Source organism: Tiliqua scincoides, chromosome 8 (assembly GCF_035046505.1).
Source record: "Tiliqua scincoides isolate rTilSci1 chromosome 8, rTilSci1.hap2, whole genome shotgun sequence".
Taxonomy (NCBI): Eukaryota; Metazoa; Chordata; class Lepidosauria; order Squamata; family Scincidae; genus Tiliqua; species Tiliqua scincoides.
The window spans coordinates 46,853,610-46,878,108 of NC_089828.1; the positions used below are offsets into that span (position 1 = coordinate 46,853,610).

The following is a 24,499-nucleotide window of genomic DNA, read 5'->3' on the forward strand; positions in this document are numbered from 1 at the left end:
CAATACCTTCAGGGGTGTGTAAAAGTTCGCTCTAAGTGGATCTTCCAGTCCTCTTGGAATCCTCACTCCAGGACTCTCTTAGCCCTTGTATGTGCAAGCCTAAACTGAGCCTATCACTCTGTCCTTGTCACTCTGTACTTTCTATGGTAAGGGGAGGCAGATGTTGAGTATCCAGTGTTTAATCAGACGGGCCAACCCTCCCAGTAACATTGGTGCCCAACAAATCAGTTTGTCAGTCTTGAAAACTAGCTCTTAAGAATGGAAGATCTCCAGGAGTCTCAGAAGAGGGTTTTGCCACCTATGGCAATAATCTGGGCTTTTTCTCCCCTTTCTGCCAGTGACATCGCTAGGGAGATGCAAGTCACACCAGGTGACCTACACGAGGGGGTGGGTTGACACCACTGCTGGCCAAAATTTTTTAAATCCTGGTATTTTAAAATAATACCCTCCTGTTATATATCATTTGATGTATCATGCAGAATGCAATGGAACAAGCCATGTTGCAATATCTCGATTCTATCAAAAGTTATAGCCAAAAAACCAGAATGGTGTGGCTGTGGTGCATTGCAACGCCCGCATTGCCCCAACCACTGCTTGGAAGGAGGTCCATCATGAGGGTGACACGCTAGCCTCCTGCCTCAGGTGATGCTAACCCTAGTGACACCACTGCTTTCTGCCCCTGTTCCACTCAGGATGCCCCAGATCCTGGCTACCATCATCCTCAGTGCCTCAGTGTCCAACGTCAACATCTCTGTACAACTGGGCAACACACCACCATTTGCCTTGGGCTTCAACTCTGTTTCCATAGGTAAGGCCTGGACCTCCTCTGCAGTGGCTGCAGCAGATGCTCACTGCAGAGGCTAACTTGCACTGAATGATCCCTGCCGTTTCTCCATGGTTTCCTTCCCAGAGAGTGGAGGAGGCATCTCTGGAAGGTTCTCTAACGGTGGTCTGGACAGATTCCCTCTGCGTGCTTCAGACTGAGCCTTTCTCTCTCTACTTGCTCCTCAGATTACCAGCACCTGCGTCCTCAGAGTGTGCACCAGCGAGCTGTGCTGGCGGTTGACCACCTTTGCTGGCGTGTGGGTGCTGACTCACATATCCAGCGGGCCCCGCACCCTCCCAACATGCATGTCTGGGGAGAGGCCCTCATTCTTGATTCCTTCAATCTGCAAGTGAGTCAAGGAAGGGGCTTGGGTAGGAGGGGTACAACTGAGCTAATTTCTGTGAGCAGTAGGGCTACATTGTTAGCTGGGTGGCAGACCCTCCTCTGTATTCCTGCCCAGTAGAGCCAGTACAAGAATTCCCTGCACCTTAGACAGCACACGAAATATCATCCCTCCCCTTACCCAGCTGCTTCTGCTTCTTCTTCTGCTCCCATGTCCTGGGGTTCCCCTCTTCCCTTCCTGAGAAAGGAAGATGGGTGGCAAGGAAGAACCACCATTTAGGAGAGGACAGTGGTGAACTTGAGCATTGCATTCAAACCACTAGTCTGTTAAGGGTTGTCTTAAGAGGTTTAGACTGCTGAGACTTTTAAAGACTAACAGCCCAATCCTAACCTGCATTGGAATGGGGAGACCGACTGGCCTGCTCAGTATCCAGAAAGGGGTTGGGGCTGCCTGTGGCTCAGCCCAGGGCAAGGGGAATGCATTCCCCTTACCCTGGGTAATGCCACAGCAGCCCCAATGGGGCTACTCAGATCTGCGCCACCTAAAGAGGTGGCGCAGATCCGAGCAGCCCAGAGCTGTACCGGGTCACTCAGGAGTGGGATTAGGATCCAGCCTAAGAGCCAGATCCTGGCCCCAGCCTGCCCACGGGCTCACCCTCCCCCCACCGGGAATGCCTCTGATCTGCCCTCCCTAGACCCCCTCCCTGACCCAACACATCGGGCATGACCTTCCCTTCCCTCTGGCACAACAGTGCTGGAGGCAGCCTCCTGGCTCCTGAGTCGTCGCAGAAGTGCCTTACGACATTTTTGTGACACTCTGAGGCGCAGGGAACATACCACAGAAGTAGGATTGTGCTCTTAGTCACTGATTTGGCTGAAAAGGGAAAAAATGGAGGTTTAGTCCTCCAGTGCTGTCATAGTGCTTAAACTGTGGTTTAAGAATTGGTGTTGGAGTACCTAAGAAGTAAAGTCATGATGTGAAGTTATCTAGTGTTTAAATGTTAGGTTTTCATTGCGCCAAACCATGGCTACGGCACTTTCCTCACCTCTCTGCTTGCAAACTGAACAGCCAGTCTCACAGATATGTCCCTTTGGTGGGGTACCAGGCATATGGGGCCCGTCAACACTGTGTATTAACAACAATAGTTTCTGTCTGCACTAGTTGTTTTAGGATCCCAGGTGATTTGGAGAGAGCCAAAAGGGGGAAAAAAAGAGCCAGTGTGGTCCAGTGGATCTAATGAACCTAGGTTTGTGCTCCTGGTCCCATTGAAAGGCTTTGGAGCAGGATGCTTCCCTCTTGGGCTCTTCATCTATAAATGAATAATATCCAGTTGTCTGGGCTGCTGTAAGGATAAACTAGATCCCATTTTCAGTGCACCTGGAAGCTTAGAAGTGCTATGTAAACCATCAGCTGAAACTGATCATGAGTGACAGGTTTTTAAGGAAGTGACAGGAAGTTGAAGAGGATGTGTTCAGTCAGTCTGTTTATGGCTAAGATTTGCGGCTCAGGAGCACTGCATGTCCTCTTCCCGGGTTGCCAAGCCAAAATCATACTAGATTCTCACGTGATGGTGGTACTGTGATACAGTGGAGGAAGAATGCCGTGGCAGCAGTAAGTTTGGGAACTGCAGGTTTTTTGAGATTTCCCTGGGACCACCTGACTGCCTGTTGCCGGGAAGTGGGGGTGACAGCTCAGGGAACGGGACCGTTCTCCATTTTCTTCTGTGTGGCTCTCAAGCCTTCCCTCAGTGAAATGTTCCTGCTTGTTTTGCAGGGCAGCTATAACCAGCCACTGGGCACCTCCAGCACTCATGCAGACACTCTCTTCCTGGACTGCACCCTCCGCGGCCTGCAGGTCGAGTCTTCAGACACCTGCTCAGAATGCCTCTCCAGGGTCCTCTTGCTGCTGCAGCCCAGGCATGTCGAAACCAAGGAATGCCTGGAGGAGCTGCCACCCTCCTTGGGGGAGGAGCTTGGTGTCCTATGGAAGGTCGACCTGAAGGTGGAGGATGTGAACCTGTTCACCTTGTCTACCTTGGCAGGTGAGTGTGCAGGTGGGCTGGGGGCTTCTCCAGTGAAGATCTGGGCTCCAGGCCACTGGGGAGCACTGGAACATCTTCTCAGTTGATTGGTGAGAGCTGGGAAGGTACCATGCTAGACCTCACCTAGAAGTGCGTCGCTTTTTTTCTTCAAAAATGTTCTGCCGTCGATTGCTCTGTTTTGAAGTGCCTGATATTATGGTGTATAATTGTAGAAATTACAGCTGTGGGATCAGTTGTTATAAGATGTGGGATCAGGGCAGAGCCCAAGACATTCCTGCACCAGGCACCGAATGGCGCCTCCCCTTATCTGGGGACGTACCAACTCCACCCCAGTTTGGAAAAGGGAAGATGGAGTAGAAAAGGGGGAAGGAAAGCATAGTGGTGGGCTAGATAATCCTCTCTTCCCCTCAGTCTCTCTCTTCCTTTTCTAGCCCAGGGATCAGGAAAGGTAAGTGGGCAGGCTGAAGTGGACACACCTTGCCAATCTGCAGCCTGAGACTGACTGACTGACTGCTTCAGACAGCCTCATGAATGACCCAGCTTTGTGTAGGGAGGCTTTTTGAAAGGATTAGACCTCTTCATAGCTGTCACAGCCATTGTTAGATCTAGAACCGCCATACTCAGAGGAACTGCACGTCTGAGTACCAGGTGCTAGGGACAAATATAAAGGAGATCTTCCTACTCTGCTTAGAAGCTCCCAGAGGTGTCTGATGGAATGTGACAGGAAGCAGAATGCTGGGCTAGATGTGAAACATTTCTGGCCCTGATCCCAGTGGCATAGCTGGAGGGAGGGCGGTGTACCCAGTCTGGCAGGGAGCAGGCAAGCATCCCTCCCTTCAGAGCTGTACGGCTCCATTTTGCTCCCCCGCCAGGAATGGCTCCAAAGGGAGGGGCCACTTGGCCGTTCCCTGCCAGACTGGGTGCTATGTCCCCCCTCCAGCTATGCCACTACCTGATCCATTAGGATTCTTTTTATGTTCTGGCTCAGAAGTGCTTCTGTCTCTCTGCCTGTCTACTCTGTGGTTTTGCCAGACATTTGAGTGGAAAGTTCTTTCTTTTTTCTCACCAGGGGCGACGGAGGTGAGGATGGACACTCTGACTATGCTGGGCAGTGCAGAGAGCTGTACTATCAGCATCCAGGGGATGGCACTTGCTCTTGTGAAGAGCATCACAGAGAAGATGCAGCCGTGTTGCAAGGCCCCAGCCATCCGCAGCCCTGTGGCCGACCTCTCCACGCTTTCCCTGACCTACCGCAGCAGCATCCGCTCATTGGAGGTACTCACCAGGGAGTTAGGCACTCTTGATCTCTCATGCCCCCTTGTCCTTTTGAAGGGGGAAAGGGGTAGGGGTATTGAGGATGCTGAGGCATCGCAGCTGCTTCGCTGCCCCGTAAGTGGAAGTGGTGGAATGACAGATCAGATGGGCAATGGTTTGTGCAAGGAAGAGGCCTATATTGATGGTCGGTGAGACCTTAGGGCAGGGGTGCTCACACTTTTTTGGCTCAAGAGCTACTTTGAAACCCAGCAAGGCCCGGAGATCTACCAGAGTTTTTTTTACAATGTTCGCGCCATCATAACATATAACATTTATGTGTACAATGTATGTTGGTGTACCTTGAGCCACACTGAGTATAACAGGACTTACTCCTGACTAGACATGCCTTGGATTAGGCTGTGAGGCTGCAATCCTAGCCACACTTACCTGGGAGTAAGCCCCATTGAGTACAATGGGCCTTACTCCCGGCGTTTCCTCCCACTGTCACCTGAAAGGGGGGGGTCGGCACTCCGTGATCTACTCATTTTGCCTCGCGATCTACCGGTAGATTGCGATCCACCTATTGAGCACCCCTGCCTTAGGGTGATGGGATCAATGGAACTTCTGCTTGTTGCGATCTCTGTTTTGTTCTGTCCCTCCCACTAGGTGCAGTGTGGAGAAAACCTGAATGTGTTGTGGAGCCCTACTGACCACATGTACCTTTACCAGCACTTCCTGGCCACTTTGCAGTGTTACGAAATGCTACAAAACATGCTTTTGCCAGCACCTGCGTCTGTGTCCCCAACCGAAGCCCAAAATACAGGGCCAGAGAGTCTGCCTAACACAGAAGGGACCGCCATCCCAGAGCACTTTCCCCCCAAGAGGCTGCTAAGCCTGACACTGGAGCTCAGCTCCCTCAAGGTGACAGCCTTTGTCTCAGAGGTGCACTACCTGAGCCTGGCAGCTGAGCGGCTCCTGGTGAACCGGCACAGTTCCTCACTACAGGCCTACTGCCCCGAGCTGGCAGCCGGCTTTGACGGCAACAGCATCTTTGTCTTCAAGGAGACAGAGGTGCAGGCCCTGCCTGAGCTGGAGGAGATGATTCTGCACCGGGGGCCTTTCCCCTCATTGAGCTCCCTGCGCAACCGGGTCTGGGCCCTTTCCTGCGCCAGCGTGGCGGTGGAATTCCCCTGTCAGTATGACTTTTCAGCCACCCTGGACGAGGCCCTGGGTGTGCAAAAGTGGCTGAAGGGCCTCCATTATGGTGGCCGTGGTCCTGGCCGCAGCTCAGCATTGCCACCGGACCTGCTCCTCAAAGTCCAGCACTTCTCCTGGGTCTTCCTGGATGATGTCTTTGAGGTGAAGCTGCGGGACAATTATGAGCTGATGAAGGACGAGAGCAAGGAAAGTGCCAAGCGGCTACACCTGCTGGACGCCAAGGTGGCTGCCCTGCGCAAGCAGCACGGCGAGCTGCTGCCTGCCCGCAAGATCGAGGAATTGTATGCCTCCCTGGAGAAGAAGAACATTGAAATCTACATTCAGCGTTCCCACCGCCTCTATGCTAACACACCCATGCGGAAGGCCTTGCTCACTTGGACCATGAGTGACCTGGAGCTGGTGGCCCTGGCCGATGAGTCCTTCCACGATGCCGAGCAAGTTCTCCAGCAGATCCGGGAGCTGGATAGCGCCAGCCCCTTCCCACCCGAGGGCCTGGAGCTCCTCACCCACTGGTGCCGTATGGTCCGAGGCAGTGTCAAGACCTTCTTTGGTGAGTTCTTTGGTGCATGTTTACACTTCAGACTGAAATAGGTTCACCCCAGGAAATGCTGGAAACTATGAAGGGGGAGGGGATCAATCAGAATTCGTAGCTTTGCTTTCAAATAAATAGGATTCTTTGTTGGAAGGGGATGGCTGTTAAACCAGGGCTCAACAAATCAACTGTGGATATAGGAGCCAGCCCCAAAGTGAAGGAATCGGGCACCATTTTTTCCAGCTTTCAGCATTTTATATTTTAATGTTAGCCAAAAAAAATCTTGACAAATGTCAACGTGACAGTGAAAAGATCCAAAGGCTTTGATCCGAAAGGGAATAAACATAAGAACATAAGAACATAAGAACAGCCCCACTGGATCAGGCCATAGGCCCATCTAGTCCAGCTTCCTGTATCTCACAGCGGCCCACCAAATGCCCCAGGGAGCACACCAGATAACAAGAGACCTCATCCTGGTGCTCTCCCCTACATCTGGCATTCTGACTTAACCCATTCCTAAAATCAGGAGGTTGCGCATACACATCATGGCTTGTACCCCATAATGGATTTTTCCTCCAGAAACTCGTCCAATCCCCTTTTAAAGGCGTCTAGGCTAGACGCCAGCACCACATCCTGTGGCAAGGAGTTCCACAGACCGACCACGCGCTGAGTAAAGAAATATTTTCTTTTGTCTGTCCTAACCCGCCCAACACTCAATTTTAGTGGATGTCCCCTGGTTCTGGTATTATGTGAGAGTGTAAAGAGCATCTCCCTATCCACTCTGTCCATTCCCTGCATAATTTTGTATGTCTCAATCATGTCCCCCCTCAAGCGTCTCTTTTCTAGGCTGAAGAGGCCCAAACGCCGTAGCCTTTCCTCATAAGGAAGGTGCCCCAGCCCCGTAATCATCTTAGTCGCTCTCTTTTGCACCTTTTCCATTTCCACTATGTCTTTTTTGAGATGCGGCGACCAGAACTGGACACAATACTCCAGGTGTGGCCTTACCATAGATTTGTACAACGGCATTATAATACTAACCGTTTTGTTCTCAATACCCTTCCTAATGATCCCAAGCATAGAATTGGCCTTCTTCACTGCCGCCGCACATTGGGTCGACACTTTCATCGACCTGTCCACCACCACCCCAAGATCTCTCTCCTGATCTGTCACAGACAGCTCAGAACCCATCAGCCTATATCTAAAGTTTTGATTTTTTGCCCCAATGTGCATGACTTTACACTTACTGACATTGAAGCGCATCTGCCATTTTGCTGCCCATTCTGCCAGTCTGGAGAGATCCTTCTGGAGCTCCTCACAATCACTTCTGATCTTTACCACTCGGAAAAGTTTGGTGTCATCTGCAAACTTAGCCACTTCACTGCTCAACCCTGTCTCCAGGTCATTTATGAAGAGGTTGAAAAGCACCGGTCCCAGGACAGATCCTTGGGGCACACCGCTTTTCACCTCTCTCCACTGTGAAAATTGCCCATTGACACCCACTCTCTGCTTCCTGGCCTCCAACCAGTTCTCAATCCACGAGAGGACCTGTCCTCTAATTCCCTGACTGTGGAGTTTTTTCAGTAGCCTTTGGTGAGGGACCGTGTCAAACGCCTTCTGAAAGTCCAGATATATAATGTCCACAGGTTCTCCCGCATCCACATGCCTGTTGACCTTTTCAAAGAATTCTATAAGGTTTGTGAGGCAAGACTTACCCTTACAGAAGCCATGCTGACTCTCCCTCAGCAAGGCCTGTTCATCTATGTGTTTTGAGATCCTATCTTTGATGAGGCATTCCACCATCTTACCCGGTATGGATGTTAGGCTGACCGGCCTATAGTTTCCCGGGTCCCCCCTCTTTCCCTTTTTAAAAATAGGCGTGACATTTGCTATCCTCCAATCTTCTGGCACCGTGGCCGTTTTGAGGGACAAGTTGCATACCTTAGTCAAGAGATCTGCAACTTCATTCTTCAATTCCTTAATAACCCTTGGGTGGATGCCATCAGGGCCCGGTGACTTATTGATCTTTAATTTATCAATGAGGTCTGAAACATCTTCTCTTTTAACCTCTATCTGACTTAACTCCTCGGTTAGGAGGGGCCGTTCGGGCAGCGGTATCTGCCCGAGGTCTTCTGCCGTGAAGACAGATGCAAAGAACTCATTTAATTTCTCTGCCATCTCTAAGTCTCCTTTTATCTCCCCTTTCCCTCCCTCACCATCCAGAGGGCCAACCGCTTCTCTGGCGGGTTTCCTGCTTCTAACATATTTGAAGAAGCTTTTATTATTCCCCTTAATGTTGCTGGCCATGCGTTCCTCATAGTCTCGCTTGGCCTCCCCTATCACCTTCTTACATTTCTTTTGCCACAGTTTATGTTCCTTTTTATTCTCTTCATTAGGGCAAGACTTCCATTTACGGAAGGAAGCTTCCTTGCCCTTCACAGCCTCTCTAACTTGGCTGGTTAGCCATGCGGGCACTCTCCTGGATTTAGTGGAACCCTTCTTTCTTTGCGGTATACACCTCTGCTGGGCCTCTATTACTGTTGTTTTAAGCAGCCTCCATGCACTCTGGAGAGACTGGACTCTTTTTACCCTCCCTTTCAACCTCCTTCTAACCAGCCTCCTCATTTGAGGGAAGTCCGCCCGTCGGAAGTCAAGGGTTTTTGTTAGAGATTTGCCTGGTATTCTTCCCCCAACGTGCACGTCAAAACGGATCGCAGCATGATCACTGTTCCCCAATGGCTCAGTAACGTTTACATCTCTAACCAGGTCCTGCATACCGCACAAAATTAAATCCAGAGTCACCTGTCCTCTGGTGGGCTCTGTGACTAGCTGATCTAAGCCACAGTCATTTAGCACGTCAAGAAATCCAGTTTCCTTATCGTGACCAGAACACAAATTGACCCAAATAAAGAAGTTGCATCAAAAAATCCAGGGCACTAAGGCTGTAATCCTTTACGCACTTACTCCTGGGTAAGTCCCATTGAAGTAAGTGGGCTTACTACCGTAAGTAAACATGTGCTGGAAAACAAGCTTGATCCACCTTTCCTGGTGGGGACGGGGGAGAGAGACATGCCCCCTGAGAACCAAGGGGAATGGAGGAGTGTGTTCCCTGTGACATTTGCTCCTTGAGTGTGTGTGAAGCTCTCTCTATAACTCTCCCCTCCCTCCTGCTCCTCCTGCACTTCCTTCCAGCTGCTCCAGTAGCCATGGGGCTTTCTAGCGAATGTGCCCCTTGGCTGCAACCTTGTAACCATTCCTTCAGCGCCAGGAACAAACTTTAGTTGCCTTGGTGACCTGGAATTAGTTGCGTCCCGTGTTAAACTAGTTTGAAACCATCCCACACATCCTGGGTGCTCAGCAGTCGAAGTGTAGCCAGTCAAAGTAAAGAAACGATTCCTCAAGGTGGGGTGTATCCTCCAGCAGATCTAGAAACTGGAAAGCAATAGGCAGGAAGGCAGGTTTGGCTCAGAGGCTTTAGTGGACTTTGGGCGCTCATTACATTGAAGCATTTTTCTTCCAAATAGCGAAGGCTCAAAATTTGATCTTTAAATTCTTGTGGAATGTGCTAATAGGTTGTAATTTAGTGGTGGAGCTGCCTGCTTTTGCATGCAGAAAGTCCCTGGTTCACTCCCTGGCAGTATCTCCAGGTGGGACTAAAATCCTGTAGGAGATCCCAGAGTGGCATCGATCAGTCAATAGACAGCTAAGGACTTGATTCATTGGAAGGCAGCTTCCGGCATTAGAAGCCAGCAAATGCTGCTCCTTCTAGGTCCAGAAAGTACAGCGATTCTGCTTTGTCCCCCTACCTTTTATTTTCCCTTCCTTCGGAGGGTCTCTCATTCTCCCCGCGTTCCTCCACAGTGCGGATCCGAGATTACCCCCGCTACTTGTTTGAGATCCGGGACTGGAGACTGTCGGGCCAGCTAGCTGGTGCTGAGCAACGGGGCCAGCCCTGCTCTCGCCGGCGGCAGGTTCTGAAACTCGGGGCCCCGTGGGGGGACGTGTCTGTGGAGAGGAACATGCCACCCTTGAAGTTCTACCACAATTTTCACTGTAAGTCAGTGGGTGGGGTGTGGGAACAAGCTGAGGACGGGGCAGCGGTCACCTTGTCTGGGGCATGTGAAGGCATGAGGAAGCTCTTGGCTGTCTTACCAAAGTGCGTGTCCCCCTCCTGTTGTAGCTGAAGTCTTCCAGTACACCATTGTGTGGGGGCCGTGCTGGGACCCAGCCTGGACACTGATTGGGCAGGCCGTTGACCTCTTGACTAAGCCCTCCGAGGACCCCAGTGCTCCCTTGCCCTGGTGGGACAAGAGCCGCCTCCTGCTCCACGGTGACTGGCACATGGACATTGAGCAGGCCAACCTCCACCAGGTGGCCACTGAGGTAAAGTAAGGGTGAAGACCAGTCAGGTAATTGCATCAGGGCTGGCCCTGGGCCCTGTTCCATCTTCTCTCAATGTGCAGCTGAATGCCTTTAGCTCTTGCTTGTGGGCTTCCCAGAAGCAGCTAGTTAGCTCCTGTGGGGAAACAGAAGGCTGGACTAAATGGGCTTTTTGGCCTGATCCTGACTCTTGTTCTGCAGGATCCTTACAACACCACAGAGAACATGCACTGGGAATGGAGCCACCTTTCATTCCACTGGCGACCCGGCCAGTTTGTCTTCAAGGGAGATTTGGACATCAACGTCCGCACAGCATCCAAGTGAGCAGCCAGATGGTGGGAGAATAGACTCGCATTGGCTTGATCCTGCAGTGAGCAAGCACACCGCTGAGCTATTGTGAGGGGTGGAGGTGGAGTGGGGGCTTCCTCCTGGTCCCTATATCTAAGCCCATGGCAGCTTCTGGCGCCTGGGTCCTGGTATACCATTCCTCTTGTGTGCACATGTGCAGTAAAATGGGAGAACTTGCTGGCTTAGACAAGGGTACTGGCAACCCTTGCAGGTAGGCAGGAAAAACTTGGGAATGTAGTAGATGGAAAGGGATGGGAAGAAGAGATGGGTGGGTCAAGGGGTTCAGCTGAAGAGCCCCACTAGAGTCTTGGGTCTTGGCAGCCCCAGAAGTCTGAAGGACTTCTAAACATGAAAAACGGCAAGTCCCCTTGCCCTAGTCCATGGGGGGGGGGGCACCAATGAAATAACCACGGCTTCTGGGACTTTTCTGTTGCTGGCAGATACGATGACTGCTGCTTTCTCCACCTGCCCCAACTGTGCATGACGCTAGATCTGACGTGGCTGTGCCACGGGAACCCCCATGACCACCACAGCGTGGTCCTGCGCTCGCCGGATTTTCTGCCTGAGGTGCCTGTGGGCCAACAACATGATTCCTACCGGGCCTTCCGCTCTGAAAACCTCAACCTCTCCATCCGCATGGATCTGACGCGGCCAAGCGGGGGTGAGTGCCGCTGGGTCATAGATGTGCAACGCGACTCTCCTCTTCTCCCTACTGTGGCAATGGGCACACGGTGCCGTCTGACTCGGCAACATCCCTCTTTTGGTGTTGGAGGAAGATGGACAGCTTGATTGGAAGGCTCTTGGCAACTAGACTTTGCTCGTTAAGATACTTGGGTGAGTTCTGCTTTAATGCCTGCCTGTTCTGTGTCCTGTAGAACAGTGCCAACCCCGCATCCTGCTCTACAGCAGCACCCTGCGCTGGATGCAGAACTTCTGGGCCACCTGGACCAGCGTCACTCGTCCCATCTGCCGCGGGCAGCTCTTTGGCAACATGAAGCCCATTAAAAAGAAGCTGGGGCAGCATTACCGGCAGCTCTCCTTCACAGCCCTCTTTCCCAAGCTCCAGGTGAGTCTCTTCCTGCAAGCACCCTGCTCTCTGCTCCATCACTGCTTCTGCCAAGATATGTCCAAAGGTTGACCAGTAAGGTATTGTAGAGAGAAGTTCTTGGAGGCTGCTACTCTTTTGCAGAACTCCCTTCCTATTGAAGCTACACCAACCATGAATAGTTTCCAGGATCGAATGTACCGCCACCTTATTTGAGCCAGCTTTCAGTAGCCCTGGTTAAACTGTCAAGTGTCAGAGATGTTGTGTTCTATTTGGGAAAGGGCAGTCTTGTGGTTTGGCTAAGATAATTGGTGCTTTGCTTAGAGTGTGTGGCAGAGCGCGACACCAGAGCTTGTAATTAGCTGCAGTCTAATCCTTCCCAGCAACAACATCAGAAGCACAATAAAAGCAGAACAGGCTGTGGCAGCGGCCACTCCCACAGAGTCCCTGCCAACGCTCTTGCCGCCCACATCTTGCCATCATGATATCACTCCCAGCAGTGTCCCAATATTAGCCATGTACGAAAGGCACTAATCAGCATCCAGCCTTCATGCAGCCCAACGGCATGGTTTATCTCACCAACAGTAACCAGGAGGGCTCTGAGCTGTTGGGAGCCTAGCCCCTGGGGTACCAGAAAGGGTTAGTCTCTGAATTTGGGTGGGTGTTGGAGGGCCCTCTCATCCCATTATGTCCTAGCCTGAAGGTAGTTGAGGTAAGTAACAGATAGGGATGGTCTCCCAACCTATCTGCTAGCCTTCATTACTGTTACTAAGTTTAAGTCAGCGTAACTGAAAGAAACACACATGCTTCCCCTATTTACCCCATCGTTCCCCTTCTCTGATAACCTCCCTTGTGTTGATATCGCTGGATGGTAAGCTCCCTTTGTATGCTATGCAAAATGCCATAACAAAGGTATCAACGACACAAAGTTTCAAGTTGTGGTGTGTGTAGTTTTCCCCCAAACTAAAGCTTCTGTGTTTAGCCAGAAGGTATTTAATAATAATAATAATAATAATTAATAATACAGGTATTTATATACCGCCTTTCTTGGTCTTTATTCAAGACTTTATTCAAGGCGGTTTACAAAGGCAGGCTTATTTAAATCCCCATAGGGATTTTTACAATTGAAAGAAGGTTCTTTCTTTCAAGAACCACAACATTCAGGTGTTTCACTCTGATCTGGTTTCACATTCTGGCCTCCATCCTCCCACGCTCAGAGCAGATGGAATCGCTTGGGTTCAGCTTGTCAGCTGCTTCAAGGTCGCACGGTGCCGGTGGCCTCGAACTGGCGACCTTGTGGATGTTATCTTCAGGCAAATGGAGGCTCTACCCTCTAGACCAGACCTCCTGCCCAATCGTATGTTTCCATCATATGTAAAAAAAATCTTGTATCTTAAAAGTATTTTCACTCCCGACCTATCTCCATCCACCCTGGCAAAAAGGACCAGACAGCCACCAGAAATTTTGGTCTCTGTGGGACAACTAGGTGGCCTGCAGATCTGGGGGGCAGGAGAAGGGAGAGAACAAAGATGGACAGTGTCCACTCCCCAGGAGGCTTCAGGTGTTGCATCTAAATTCTTTCACATGTTTTTATTCAGCTTCTTGCTGTAACAGAGCTCCAAAGTATTGTAGGGTTAAAAAAAAATGAAAATGCTTATTTTTTTGTAATCTGTTTCCTGTCTAATGGCTGGCTGTCATTGAGTCTGACGAACGAGCAGCGAATTGGCTTGTGGGCTACAGGGGGTGTGTGTGTTCACCCTTCATAGAAAGTTCCAGATACATTTTTATGGGGTCTGTGTCCTTTTGAGGAGACTGTGTTGAACTGCTCACAGTGCAGAGTCTTGCATTTATACCGGCCTTTTAAAAGATGTATTAAATGTTGCTTTATATTTGAAGTTCTTAGTGCCATAGCACCCCACAATTATGTACATAATGAGACTTTGTGGAATTCTCTCCCCTTCCCGGTCTGCATGCTAGTTATTGCGACAAGCTTCAAACCACAGCTTTATGTTAAGAAAGAACAAGCCTCCTCTTCTTTTCAGCATGAATTGCTGCAGCTTCAGTTCTGAGTTGGTTGTTATTCCACATGCATTGCAGCTGCAGTCTCTGCCAAGGCTCGACTTGGTTGTATTTTCACTGGAAAGATGGGAATAAAAGAAGTTCCGTTTCCAAAGTACAATTTCAGCTGCCATTATTTTGTCAAATAATGACTGTTGCCTCTTCCACCACCTCTCATTCTTTAATCAGAGTAATTTGTTGCATTAGTTGCATGTATCAGGATACATGGTTGTGTCATTAGTTCTAGGGAGTGTGGTGGGCTACAGATAAGAACAGCTGGCCATTTCATGTGCTGTATTTGCTTTACCCCAGGTGCATTATTGGGCCTCCTTTGCCCAGCAGCGTGGCATCCAACTGCAATGCGCACAAGGGCACATCTTCACTCGTGGCACTCAACGGCTCATCCCCCAGGGTGAGTGGATGGGCTGGGGAGACTGGCCACAGGGCAGCCTGCCATAGCATCTCTTATGGGGCTGCCTCTAAAAGTGCTTTGCCCACAGCTGGCACAGTGATGCGGCGCCTCATCTCCGAGTGGAACATCACGCAAATGGTGAGCGACTTGAGCCTGGTCACTGTGCACCTCATGGCCTCCACCTGCGACGAGAATGCAAACCACCACCTTGACTCCCAGGTGAAGAAGACCCACCTGCTGAGCCTCTCATCCCTCACCTACCAGCGCCACAGTGTCCGTACTGCTGAGGAGGTAATACCCCCCTCCAAACTCCCATACGTGCACTGCAATATCTAAGCTAGGACAATACAACCTTTCCCAAAGAGTAATGCCTCAAGGCGTATCTCTTCAACCTCTTCAATAAGTGAAGCAAATGTGGTCCACCTCACACCCAACTTCCCACAAAAAAGACACATTGATGTGTTAGTCAGTGGTGGTGGGGAGACAAACTCGGGAAACGACAGGATCGCACTCGCAGTCACAGGAGTAGTTGCGCCCAGGGCTTCAAATGGCACTCAGGGCTCATGTCCTGGCTTGCCATACCCTGGGTATGTCACTGCTCCCTCTTATTTTTCAGTTGCTTTGTCCTCTCCAAGCCCTGTGCAGGACTTGCAGTGAACAAGTGACAATCGGAGTGCTAGACTGTGCAGGGACTTTGTCTCCATCTTGTATGGAAGGGCCGAGACACTGTCCTGCTGGGGACCAGAAAGGATGTGGCTTCCCAACCTCCAGTGCTGTTTAAGAGGAGAGGTTGTAATGGCTGTTTTGGTGCCAGGTTGTCCAGCACTTTACACTCTCCATTCTGGTTTATGCTTGGCATGGTGCCTGATCAGCCCAGCCTCCCTTCCTATTGTAGGAGCTGTCTATGCGCGATGGGGATGACGTCTTTCACACGCACCAGCTGCACCTGGTGGATTTGCGAGCATCCTGGACCACCACCAACCGGGACATTGCCTTTGGCCTCTATGATGGCTATAAGAAAGCAGCCGTACTGAAGCGCAACCTGTCTACCGAGGCGCTGAAAGGGCTCAAGATTGACACCCAGCTGCCAGCCAAGAAGCTCAAGCGGGGTCCACCCCCCAGCTACCAGCCACCACTGCGGGTCATTGTGCCAGCCAGCAGCGGGCGGACAGAGCGAAGCCCCTCGGGAGGTGAGTAGGGATGAGGTCTGCCCTCCCATGGGGACAGCAAAAGGCCAGCAATTCTGGACTACTGAGGGCTTTGGGACAGTGGGAGGAGGCTGCCCCAGCAATGGGTATATCTGGTAAAGGGACTCTTCTTGGTGGGGCTCTTGCTCTCTTTAAGGTAATGATCCTGTGCCATTGGCATTGTATTATTCAGGGGCAAAATTGTGCATGCACAGTGCATAGAAGATATATGAGAGATTGGAAAGGTGTCAAGAGTGAACATGAGCACGTGTGCATGTACACACAAAATAGATGGGGGTGGGACAAGCTTGGAAGATAAAATGCTCATATAAAAACAGAGAAAGGAAAGGAGTCTTATGGGGATACATTTGCCCAATGTCTGCTTTGCATGCAGAAGGTCCCAGGTTTCAATTCTGCGTGTGAGATACACTCAGAAGTGTATCTACTTCATTGAGTTTAGTGAAACTTACTCCCAGTTATGTGTGCATAGGATTTCAGCTCGAGGTTTGGGAGAAAGCAGCTTCATATGTTCACTCCTGAAACTGGGTGCTAATCAAGACAATGTGTGAAGATACAGGAATTTCACAAGCTGTTTCCTTGTAGATTTTGCTCCTTTAGAAAAGAGAATTTTTTTTTTCATGAATACAAATTGGCCTGTCTGTGTAGTAAAGATCGGGTCTCCCACTCTCTGTGAAACTGAGCTCTCCTGCAGCCCGCCAGCCTCTGCCAATCCTCTGTCCTACCCACTGCTTCCATTGTTCCCAGGTGCCTACATGCTGCAGAAGCTAATCGAGGAGACAGATAAGTTTGTGGTCTTCACAGAGGAGGAATCAGGGGTGAGCGAGCAGCTGTGTGGCATTGCTGCCTGCCAGACCGATGACATCTACAACCGCAACTGCCTTATCGAGCTTGTCAATTGCCAGGTACTCACCCCCAGGCACACATCCTCGGCTTCAGTGATGTCACTACCACCACCCCCTGGCTCAGGGCTGCTCACTGTCATTCCCCTGCTTGCTTTTTAGTAGAGTAATTGGGGGTGAAAGATGGGTGGCAGGACTCTTCTTTCCTTCCTCCCTCTGCATGGGGTTGCCCCTGTTGAGAGAGAAGTAACAATTGCCTCCACCCCAGGCTATTTTGCTCAGCACAGAGCTTCAAGCAGTAGCCATCCAGAATTCTAACACCCTCCCCCAAAGCACGTCATAGCCTAATGAATATTGAAATTCTTGTTCTTTATTTGTCTTGTCAATTAAAAACCAACCTTAAGGACTAACTCATGCTGCAATAAATCTCTTTCCTCTTAAGTGTTGCTGTGCACTTTATTTTTGCTACAATAGACCAACCTCTCTGGCTGCCCTCTCTGGAATTTTGAATTGCGTTAATTAGACTGCAGATCAAACCAGACGAAATTATATTAAATGTAAAAAGAAAAAGGGAGGGAATCTCCACTCACAGCAATTGCCCTACATTTGTAAAAAAAATGATAAACTGTTGGACAAAGGAAGGGTGTCCATGAGTTTATGCAGTGCATGCTTGGCAATAGATTCCATCTTAGATGGTCCCTTAAGTCTTCAGACTTTGAGGAAAAATGAAGCATAACTCTGCAGGACTCTTTGCCATAAGGCTTTTGCTTCTTTTTGCTTCTTCTCCTCCACCCCCCCCCCCCCGGCCAGATGGTACTCCGTGGAGCGGAGACAGAGGGCTGCGTGATTGTCTCAGCTGCCAAGGCTCAGCTGCTCCAGTGCCAGCACCACCCAGCCTGGTATGGCGACACACTCAAGCAGAAGACATCTTGGACGTGCCTGCTGGACGGGATGCAATACTTTGCCACCACCGAGAGCAGTCCCTCAGAGCATGAGGAGATGCAGCTCTGGTTGGAGGTAAGCACAAGAGCTTCAGGGGAAGGCCTTGCTTGATCAGATATCAGGGCCTGCCTCGCCCAGTGTTGTGTCTCCGACAGCAGCCAGCTAGACCCCTCTAGCTGAAAAGGAGTTGACAAGTAGGGCATAAAGCCCTTCCCAGGCTAGCCTAGGAACCAGGGGGCACTAATAAGGTTCATAACTGTCATATGGCCTGCTGGATCAGGCCAAAGTTCTGTTAATCCACCTTTCCGTTTTCAGCAGTGGCCGTCAGGCACATCTAGGAAGTTCTCAAGTAAGGCACATCCCCCACTACTAACCCCCAGAAATCTGGTTTCCTTGGTGCAGAGCTTTGATTTGTAGGCACAGACTGCTCAGGTTGGGAGTGAAGCGGAGAAGAGAGAGTTTCAGTGATAAGGACTAGCCTGGAGCTTGTTTGTAGCCGTTCTAGACTGGCTCTAAAGAAAACCTGGAAGCACCATTGCTCTTCAGGGCAAGATGCCATGTGTGGGCCCACTGCGGGGCCTGGCACAGCTGTCTTTGGCCTCCACTCTGCTGTCACTTTCTCCCAAGAGTTACTGCCATGCTCCCTACTTTCTGCTTCTATCACCAGGTCAAAAATATTGAGGAGCATCGGCAGCGGAGCCTGGATTCTGTTCAGGAGCTGATGGAGAGTGGGCAAGCTGTGGGTGGAATGGTCAGCACCACTACAGGTCAGTGTGCCAAAAACCGCCCATCCGCTTTGATGTGGGGGGGTAAGGAGTGAATGTCAGGCAAGCCGATTGCCAGTTAGGCTTGGGCTTCTCAGCTCCTTCTGCCATCCCACTGGCAGACTGCGCCTCCGGACTGGGTGGTGTGTTAGTTGCACAGTGTTTGCCGCTGACCCTCTGCCTGTGTTCCTCCAGACTGGAATCAGCCGCACGAGGTCCAGCCAACTCAGCAGGTGCAGCGGATCATCTCGCGGTGCAGCTGCCGCATGTACTACATTAGCTACAGCCATGACATCGACCCGGAGCTGGCCACACAGATCAAGCCCCCTGAGCTGCCTACCAACCCGGAAAAGGAGGACCTTCTCAAGAAGCAGGAAGGTGCGTAATGGGGGCAGGAGGAAGAGGAGCTGCTCAGCACTCGCTTGGCAGGCTGGGAGGAGGTTGCCTTCTTGAGCTGAAGCACAAGGGCAGCACCCGGCTCGTGTGGTGTAGAGGAGAGAGGTGAGGCAGGGATGTACTTTGAGCATTCTAGCTTCTTGCCCTCTATCTGTTCTCTTGCTTTAGTGCTCAGTTATGCTTACTTTACAGAATGTTGCCAGACTAGGCCCCCCCTTTTTTCCCACCTGCGCAACAAATTAAGATGGATGACTGATTGCTCCTTTCTCAGTTTCTGAACACTTGGGGTTGGGGCTGGGGCTGGAGAGGCCTGTCCAGCTGAACTTGTGAACTGGCTGCATTAAAAAACATTGTGCTCAACGTGGAAGTTTCACCTGTGCTGTATCTGCACAGCAGCTGATTCACAAATGCAAGCCATGTTCCGATGCTTCCTTTTCTGTCCAGCCCAAGTTACATACATCCTTTACTTTCCCCCAGGGGCTGTGGACACCTTCACTCTCATCCACCACGACCTGGAGATCTCCACCAACCCTGCGCAGTACGCCATGATCCTTGACATCGTCAACAACCTCCTGTTGCATGTTGAGCCGAAGCGCAAGGTGTTCTGTGGGACTGGGGGGATGGGGGTGGGGCAGTGAAATGAGTGGCAGGCTTGATGTGTGGGGAATTCCAAAGCAGTTTTTACAGAGTTAGTTTTCTTGTTGTGAAGGTGCTGTATTCTGTCTGTAAGTCAGCATATATTTAAATCATGCAAGTAGTGACAGTGAGTACAGAGGCAGGCATCTCTGCTAGTGCCCCAGCCCTGCTAAAGTAGCTATCCAGGCTCCACCTTGATCTTGCCAATCACAAGAGTCTCTGCAGCCTTTTGCACCCAACCTCTGTGCTTGAACTGCCCGCCCCCTCTTGGTTTTTTTTCATTCTTGGCCGAGTTCTGAATTGCTCCCTTTCCCAGGTCTCTTGACTCATACCCTGCATCCAGACTAGGCAGGTGAGTCCTATGGTTGCCACCTCTGCAGGGAGAGGGCAACTCAGTCTGCAATAGATTACAAAGATCATCCCTCAGCATTTGACATTATTTTTCTCATTTTTATACCACCCTCCCTCCAAGGAGCCCAGGCTAGTATACATAGTTCCTTTTGTGCTTACAACAACCCTGTGAGGTAGGTGAGGCTGAGAGATAGTGACTGGCCCACGGTCACCTTGGAAGCTTCATGACTGAGCAGGGATTAGAACCTGGATCTTGCCGGTTTAAGTCAAAACTCCCAACCTGGCTCTCTAGTGGCCAACACATGCTGAAGCCATTGAGGGGGTTGTTGGGTAACAGCTGTGTGACCCTTTAAAACCAATCCTTCCTTTTCTCCCCTCCCCCATAGGAGCACAGTGAGAAAAAGCAACGTGTCCGCTTCCAGCTGGAGATTTCCAGCAACCCCGAGGAGCAGCGCAGCAGCATCTTGCATCTCCAGGAGACTGTCCGCCAGCACGTGGCCCAGATCCGTCACCTGGAGAAGCAGATGTACTCGGTCATGAAGGTGACTCCCTTGTCTATCCTCCACAGTCAGGCCTTATGCTGTGCCTTCTCTGTACCTTTGGAGCCGGAGGAGGGGCTTAACTTCTGATAGGCCTGGAGATCTCCATGCCATGACGTCTTCCTCTCCCTCTGCAGTCCCTGCAGGACGATGGCCGGAACGAAGGTCTCCTGGAGCATAACCAGAAGCTGCAACAGCAGCTGAGCCGGGAAAAGTCTGAACTGCAGCAAGAAAGTGAGGAGCTGAACATCCTCATCAGGTGACTTGATTAGGCTCAAATTTATTTGCCACCGTTCCGCTTTGCTGCTTCCAGGGCAGCTCACAGGTCCACCAAAAAACCGAACTCCTAAAAGAAGTGACTGAGTCAGAGGCATTTAAAAAAAACATGAAAAGCATAAAAGCACCGCAAGGAGAATAAAACCTGTTTTTATTTATTTATAAAGTGCTAGCCATATACACAGCATTTCCTATAGATCAGTGTTCTCCAAACTGGAGACCTCCGTGCACTGGGCATTGCATCCTGACGTGAATGGTGCTTATTGTTCCATGGGGGAGCCTCTGTTCCCTGCTACTGATCTCCCCCAAACTGTGCCCCGGCAGCCTCATCTCCCCAGAAATCTGGGCGCAGTGGTTGCTGGGGCGACAGAACCTGGAAGCGGCAGGCCAAAGGGGAGACTGCTGGTGGGAATAGGAGGCTTCTCCATGGAACAGCAAGCGCTGTTAATGCGGGGAGAGGGATTAGACAGGGTGCTGTATCTGGTCTGTGCCCTGGAGTGTCGAGAGCCCTGATATAGATACTGCCCCAGTATTGAGTGAGGCAATGGGAAGGGCGGCAGAAGCAAAACATGCAATTTTCAGTTACGTGTACTTGAGCTTAGGTGCGATTGGGAGTGGGGACTAAGGTGTTGTGCCTTCCTGGAAATGGAGGGTTTTAAAAAGAGGTTTGAAGGAAGTGAGCAAGGAAGCATCCAGTGGGTGTTTCAGGAGTCAGTCTCAAGCACAAGGGGTAGCTTGGAGATCGGCCCCCATTTTAACAGCCCTGGAACATCCAAGCGATCCTCTCTGGGAAGCACATTCCAGAGGGGGCTTGTTTCAACCCAAGAAGGTTCAACTTTAACACCACCTATCACATTTGGGATGATGAGGGTGCCTAGAGGAAGGTCTCCAAAGGAGTTCATAGCCTTAGTAGGTTGATGTTGGGGGCCAGTGTTCTGTCACGTATTGGAGAGGGGAAGGCATGGAAAGCCAGGACAGGGGGAAGCAAGAGGTGACTTGGACCATTTGGGACTGTGATGGAGCCTCTTAAGAAGAGCCCTGCTGGATCCGGTCAAGTTCAACGTCTTGTTTCTAACGGTGGAAAGCCCACAAATTTCCCCTGTTCCCCCTCCCCCCAAGCACTTGGTATTCAGAAATATTCTGCCTTTTGGTATGGGGACTCCGTTTTGGGTAATAGTTATTGCCAGGTCTATTTATCAGTGCCATTGCCACAACTTGTGATGAGCAGGGATGGCCCATTCATGAGACTCACTGAAGTTGTTGCCTTGGGCAGCAGATTGGCATGGAGTACCTACCTCCATCCACCCACTCAACTCCATTGCTCCTCCTCTTCCTGAATGTCTCTGCTTCCTGAATTGGAAAATGGGGAATTGTGGAGGAGAGGCGAGCATTTGGGCTAGATTGTCTCTCACCAGCACTCCACTCTCCTCTCCTCCACTCTTTCTCTTTGACCACCTTTTTCCAATTCAGGAAGTGGGAGGAGCAGATTCAGGCATCAAGGGGTCTTGGGATCCCCCTGGCAAATGAGTAAGGAATGTGGCTCCTCTTTGCCCAAATCTCCAAGCCCTATCAGCCCCCAGCCTTTTACAGTCTCTTTGGCATTGCCCTTTTGCAGGTGCTTTAAAGACTTCCAACTTCAACGTGCCAACAAGATGGAGCTACGCAAACAGCCAGAAGATGTCAGTGTGGCTCGCCGCACTGAGTTCTACTTTGCTCAGGCTCGCTGGCGCCTCACGGAAGAGGATGGGCAGCTGGGCATTGCAGAGCTGGAACTCCAGCGCTTCTTGTACAGCAAGGTATGTTTGATGTCTGTGGGCAAGATAGGCGAGTGGGTGGTGAGAAGCAGGCATGGTTGTGCCCAGAGTTTTACCTTCCTGCCCTTTGCAGGTGAACAAATCTGATGACACGGCCGAGCATCTCCTGGAACTGGGCTGGGTCACCATGAACAACCTTCTCCCCAATGCAGTATACAAGGTTAGCTGGAGAGCTGCCAAGCCACAGGCTCAGAGGGTATCTTAGGCCTGCAGAGGTCCTGGAGTTGGGATGCGGGGGCTTAATGTGGGCAAGGGCTGAGCCCCAGAACCTTTCTTAAGAGGCAGGGCCATAACAGTCCTCTAAGCATGCTCAGAGTGCTTCTTCACTGCTGAATAATTGCAGGCCATTGTTGTTGTTTTTAATATTGCATGTTAGGGGGTGTGACTTGCATCTGAGCTGTTGCAGTTCTCTCATTAGCCTTGTAATTAACCAGAGTTAACTGCACACGGGCGTTGCTTTGTCTGTCTTGCAGGTTGTGCTCCGTCCACAGAGTGCCTGCCAATCCGGGCGTCAGCTGGCCTTGCGGATTTTCAGCAAAGTTCGGCCACCTGTGGGTGGCATTTCTATCAAAGAACACTTTGAGGTGAGCCAGGATGAGGGAGGCTGGAGGCTTTACCCCTCCTCTTCTATCATATGCAGCCTTCAAAGATAAGTCTCTGATGTGCCCTGGTCTCTTCCCTCTCGATCTCACTTTTGGTCTTCCTCTCCCCCCCCCAACACAGGTGAATGTGGTGCCCCTCACCATCCAGCTGACACACCAGTTTTTCCACCGTATGATGGGGTTCTTTTTCCCAGGGCGTAATGTGGAGGAAGAGGAAGTGGGGGATGAGGAGGACAAATCTAAGCTGGTGACGACAGGTAAGTTTATGGGACCCAGCCTCATTCCACCACCACTACCACTCCACCCCCAGCAAAACCTCAAAGTTGTATTGATTTGTATTTTTAATCATGCATTCCACCTGCTGCAGTATTGTCCAGTTGGTGTGTTGGGCATCTTGTAATACATTATTTAAGGAATAATATAACAAAATCATGATGTGAGCACAGACACAAAGCCCAAAAGCTGGAGTGCAAATATCCTGTGAAATCGGGAGAATTTGTCATGCTGCACTACAGAAGTGGTCTAGTCAAAATAACTCTCTGCAAGGCCTCCTGAGGCCTTTGTCGTGATTTAATCCCTGGAAAACATTTCCTTCTTGAGTCTTATTAATGAAAGGGAATAAATGTGCACTTGTTCTATGGAAGTTCCAGCCACCCTCTCCTGTGGGGAGGCACTTTGGGAATTGACCTTTCCCTGGATTCTTCCGCCCTACGCAGGCATGCCAGTGGTGAAGCCACGACAGTTGATGGTCTCTGAAGACTCGCTAGGGTCGGGGAAAGGCATGGCGCAGGGACTGAATCGAACGTCTGGTGTCAGGCGCTCGTTCCGCAAAACGCCCGAGGTAACTGCTGCGTTGGGCCTGAGGTGATGGAAGGTTTGTGGGAAGCTTGGGGGTGGAGGTGATCCCAGCAGGGTTGCAACTCAAACTTTGGCGAATCCTGAGCCTGGAGCACTTCCTTGCATGCTTGGTGGGGGGGGCATCCTCTTGTTTAAGGAACACTTAAGGGCTGGCTCCAGAGGGTGGTGCAGTTGAGCATTTGCTGGTGCCCCCCCCAAACCAGCAGAGGGCCCATTGACCTCACAGCTTCAGTCTCTCTTCTCCCAGAGCCACCAGAGGAGTTGAAAAAAGTGGGAGGGAATTCTTGGTATGCAAGTCCCGCCTTGGTAAAGGGAAGTAGCTGAATGTGCAGTGTTGCACCTGATCAGTGAGTAAGGAGCACAGTATGAAAGTGCCAAGTTGCCATGACAGTAGTACCAGCACCAGGATACAGGGGCAGGGGCTACCACAGTATCTTGGTCAGAGAATTGCTTGGGCATTGGGGCTAGCATCCAAGGGGAGTTGGGAACAAATGGCAACAATGCAACTGGGAGAGGGCTTTTTCCTGGTTGCAAAGGCATCTGAGATAAGTTCAGTACTGTGTGACAGGGAGCGCTTTTGAGAATAAGAGGAGGAGGGAGCAGCCATGACTCAGGAGCTGCATTTAAGGCCTGGGGCACAGGACAATGAGGGCTTGGCAGCTCCAGAAAGTTCTGAGAAGTGAGTGTAAGCTCAGGGAGGAAGAGGTGAAGGGATTGTGCTTTGTGCAACAGTCCCCAAAATCTCGGAAGTGGATCTGAGTGGGGTATATGGTGACCGAACAAGCAAGAGTGGTGCCCCATGGCACCCGTCCCCAACCAC

General features: G+C 50.9%; 1 protein-coding gene across 1 annotated transcript in view; it reads left to right on the forward strand.

Moving 5' to 3' along the window:
* The window catches only part of BLTP2 (bridge-like lipid transfer protein family member 2), a 39,920-nt gene that overhangs the window by 12,226 nt on the left and 3,195 nt on the right, over window positions 1-24,499 (forward strand). The window contains exons 12-36 of the mRNA XM_066636068.1: window positions 693-808; window positions 1,012-1,175; window positions 2,943-3,210; window positions 4,280-4,485; window positions 5,131-6,232; window positions 10,073-10,264; window positions 10,392-10,594; window positions 10,793-10,911; window positions 11,380-11,600; window positions 11,815-12,005; window positions 14,355-14,454; window positions 14,543-14,745; window positions 15,350-15,644; window positions 16,407-16,564; window positions 17,312-17,518; window positions 18,111-18,210; window positions 18,403-18,585; window positions 19,081-19,202; window positions 19,977-20,132; window positions 20,267-20,388; window positions 22,021-22,201; window positions 22,293-22,379; window positions 22,693-22,803; window positions 22,943-23,078; window positions 23,538-23,662. Coding sequence (XP_066492165.1) covers window positions 693-808; window positions 1,012-1,175; window positions 2,943-3,210; window positions 4,280-4,485; window positions 5,131-6,232; window positions 10,073-10,264; window positions 10,392-10,594; window positions 10,793-10,911; window positions 11,380-11,600; window positions 11,815-12,005; window positions 14,355-14,454; window positions 14,543-14,745; window positions 15,350-15,644; window positions 16,407-16,564; window positions 17,312-17,518; window positions 18,111-18,210; window positions 18,403-18,585; window positions 19,081-19,202; window positions 19,977-20,132; window positions 20,267-20,388; window positions 22,021-22,201; window positions 22,293-22,379; window positions 22,693-22,803; window positions 22,943-23,078; window positions 23,538-23,662 — 5,068 coding nt within the window. The remainder of the gene's footprint in view (window positions 1-692; window positions 809-1,011; window positions 1,176-2,942; window positions 3,211-4,279; window positions 4,486-5,130; window positions 6,233-10,072; window positions 10,265-10,391; window positions 10,595-10,792; window positions 10,912-11,379; window positions 11,601-11,814; window positions 12,006-14,354; window positions 14,455-14,542; window positions 14,746-15,349; window positions 15,645-16,406; window positions 16,565-17,311; window positions 17,519-18,110; window positions 18,211-18,402; window positions 18,586-19,080; window positions 19,203-19,976; window positions 20,133-20,266; window positions 20,389-22,020; window positions 22,202-22,292; window positions 22,380-22,692; window positions 22,804-22,942; window positions 23,079-23,537; window positions 23,663-24,499) is intronic.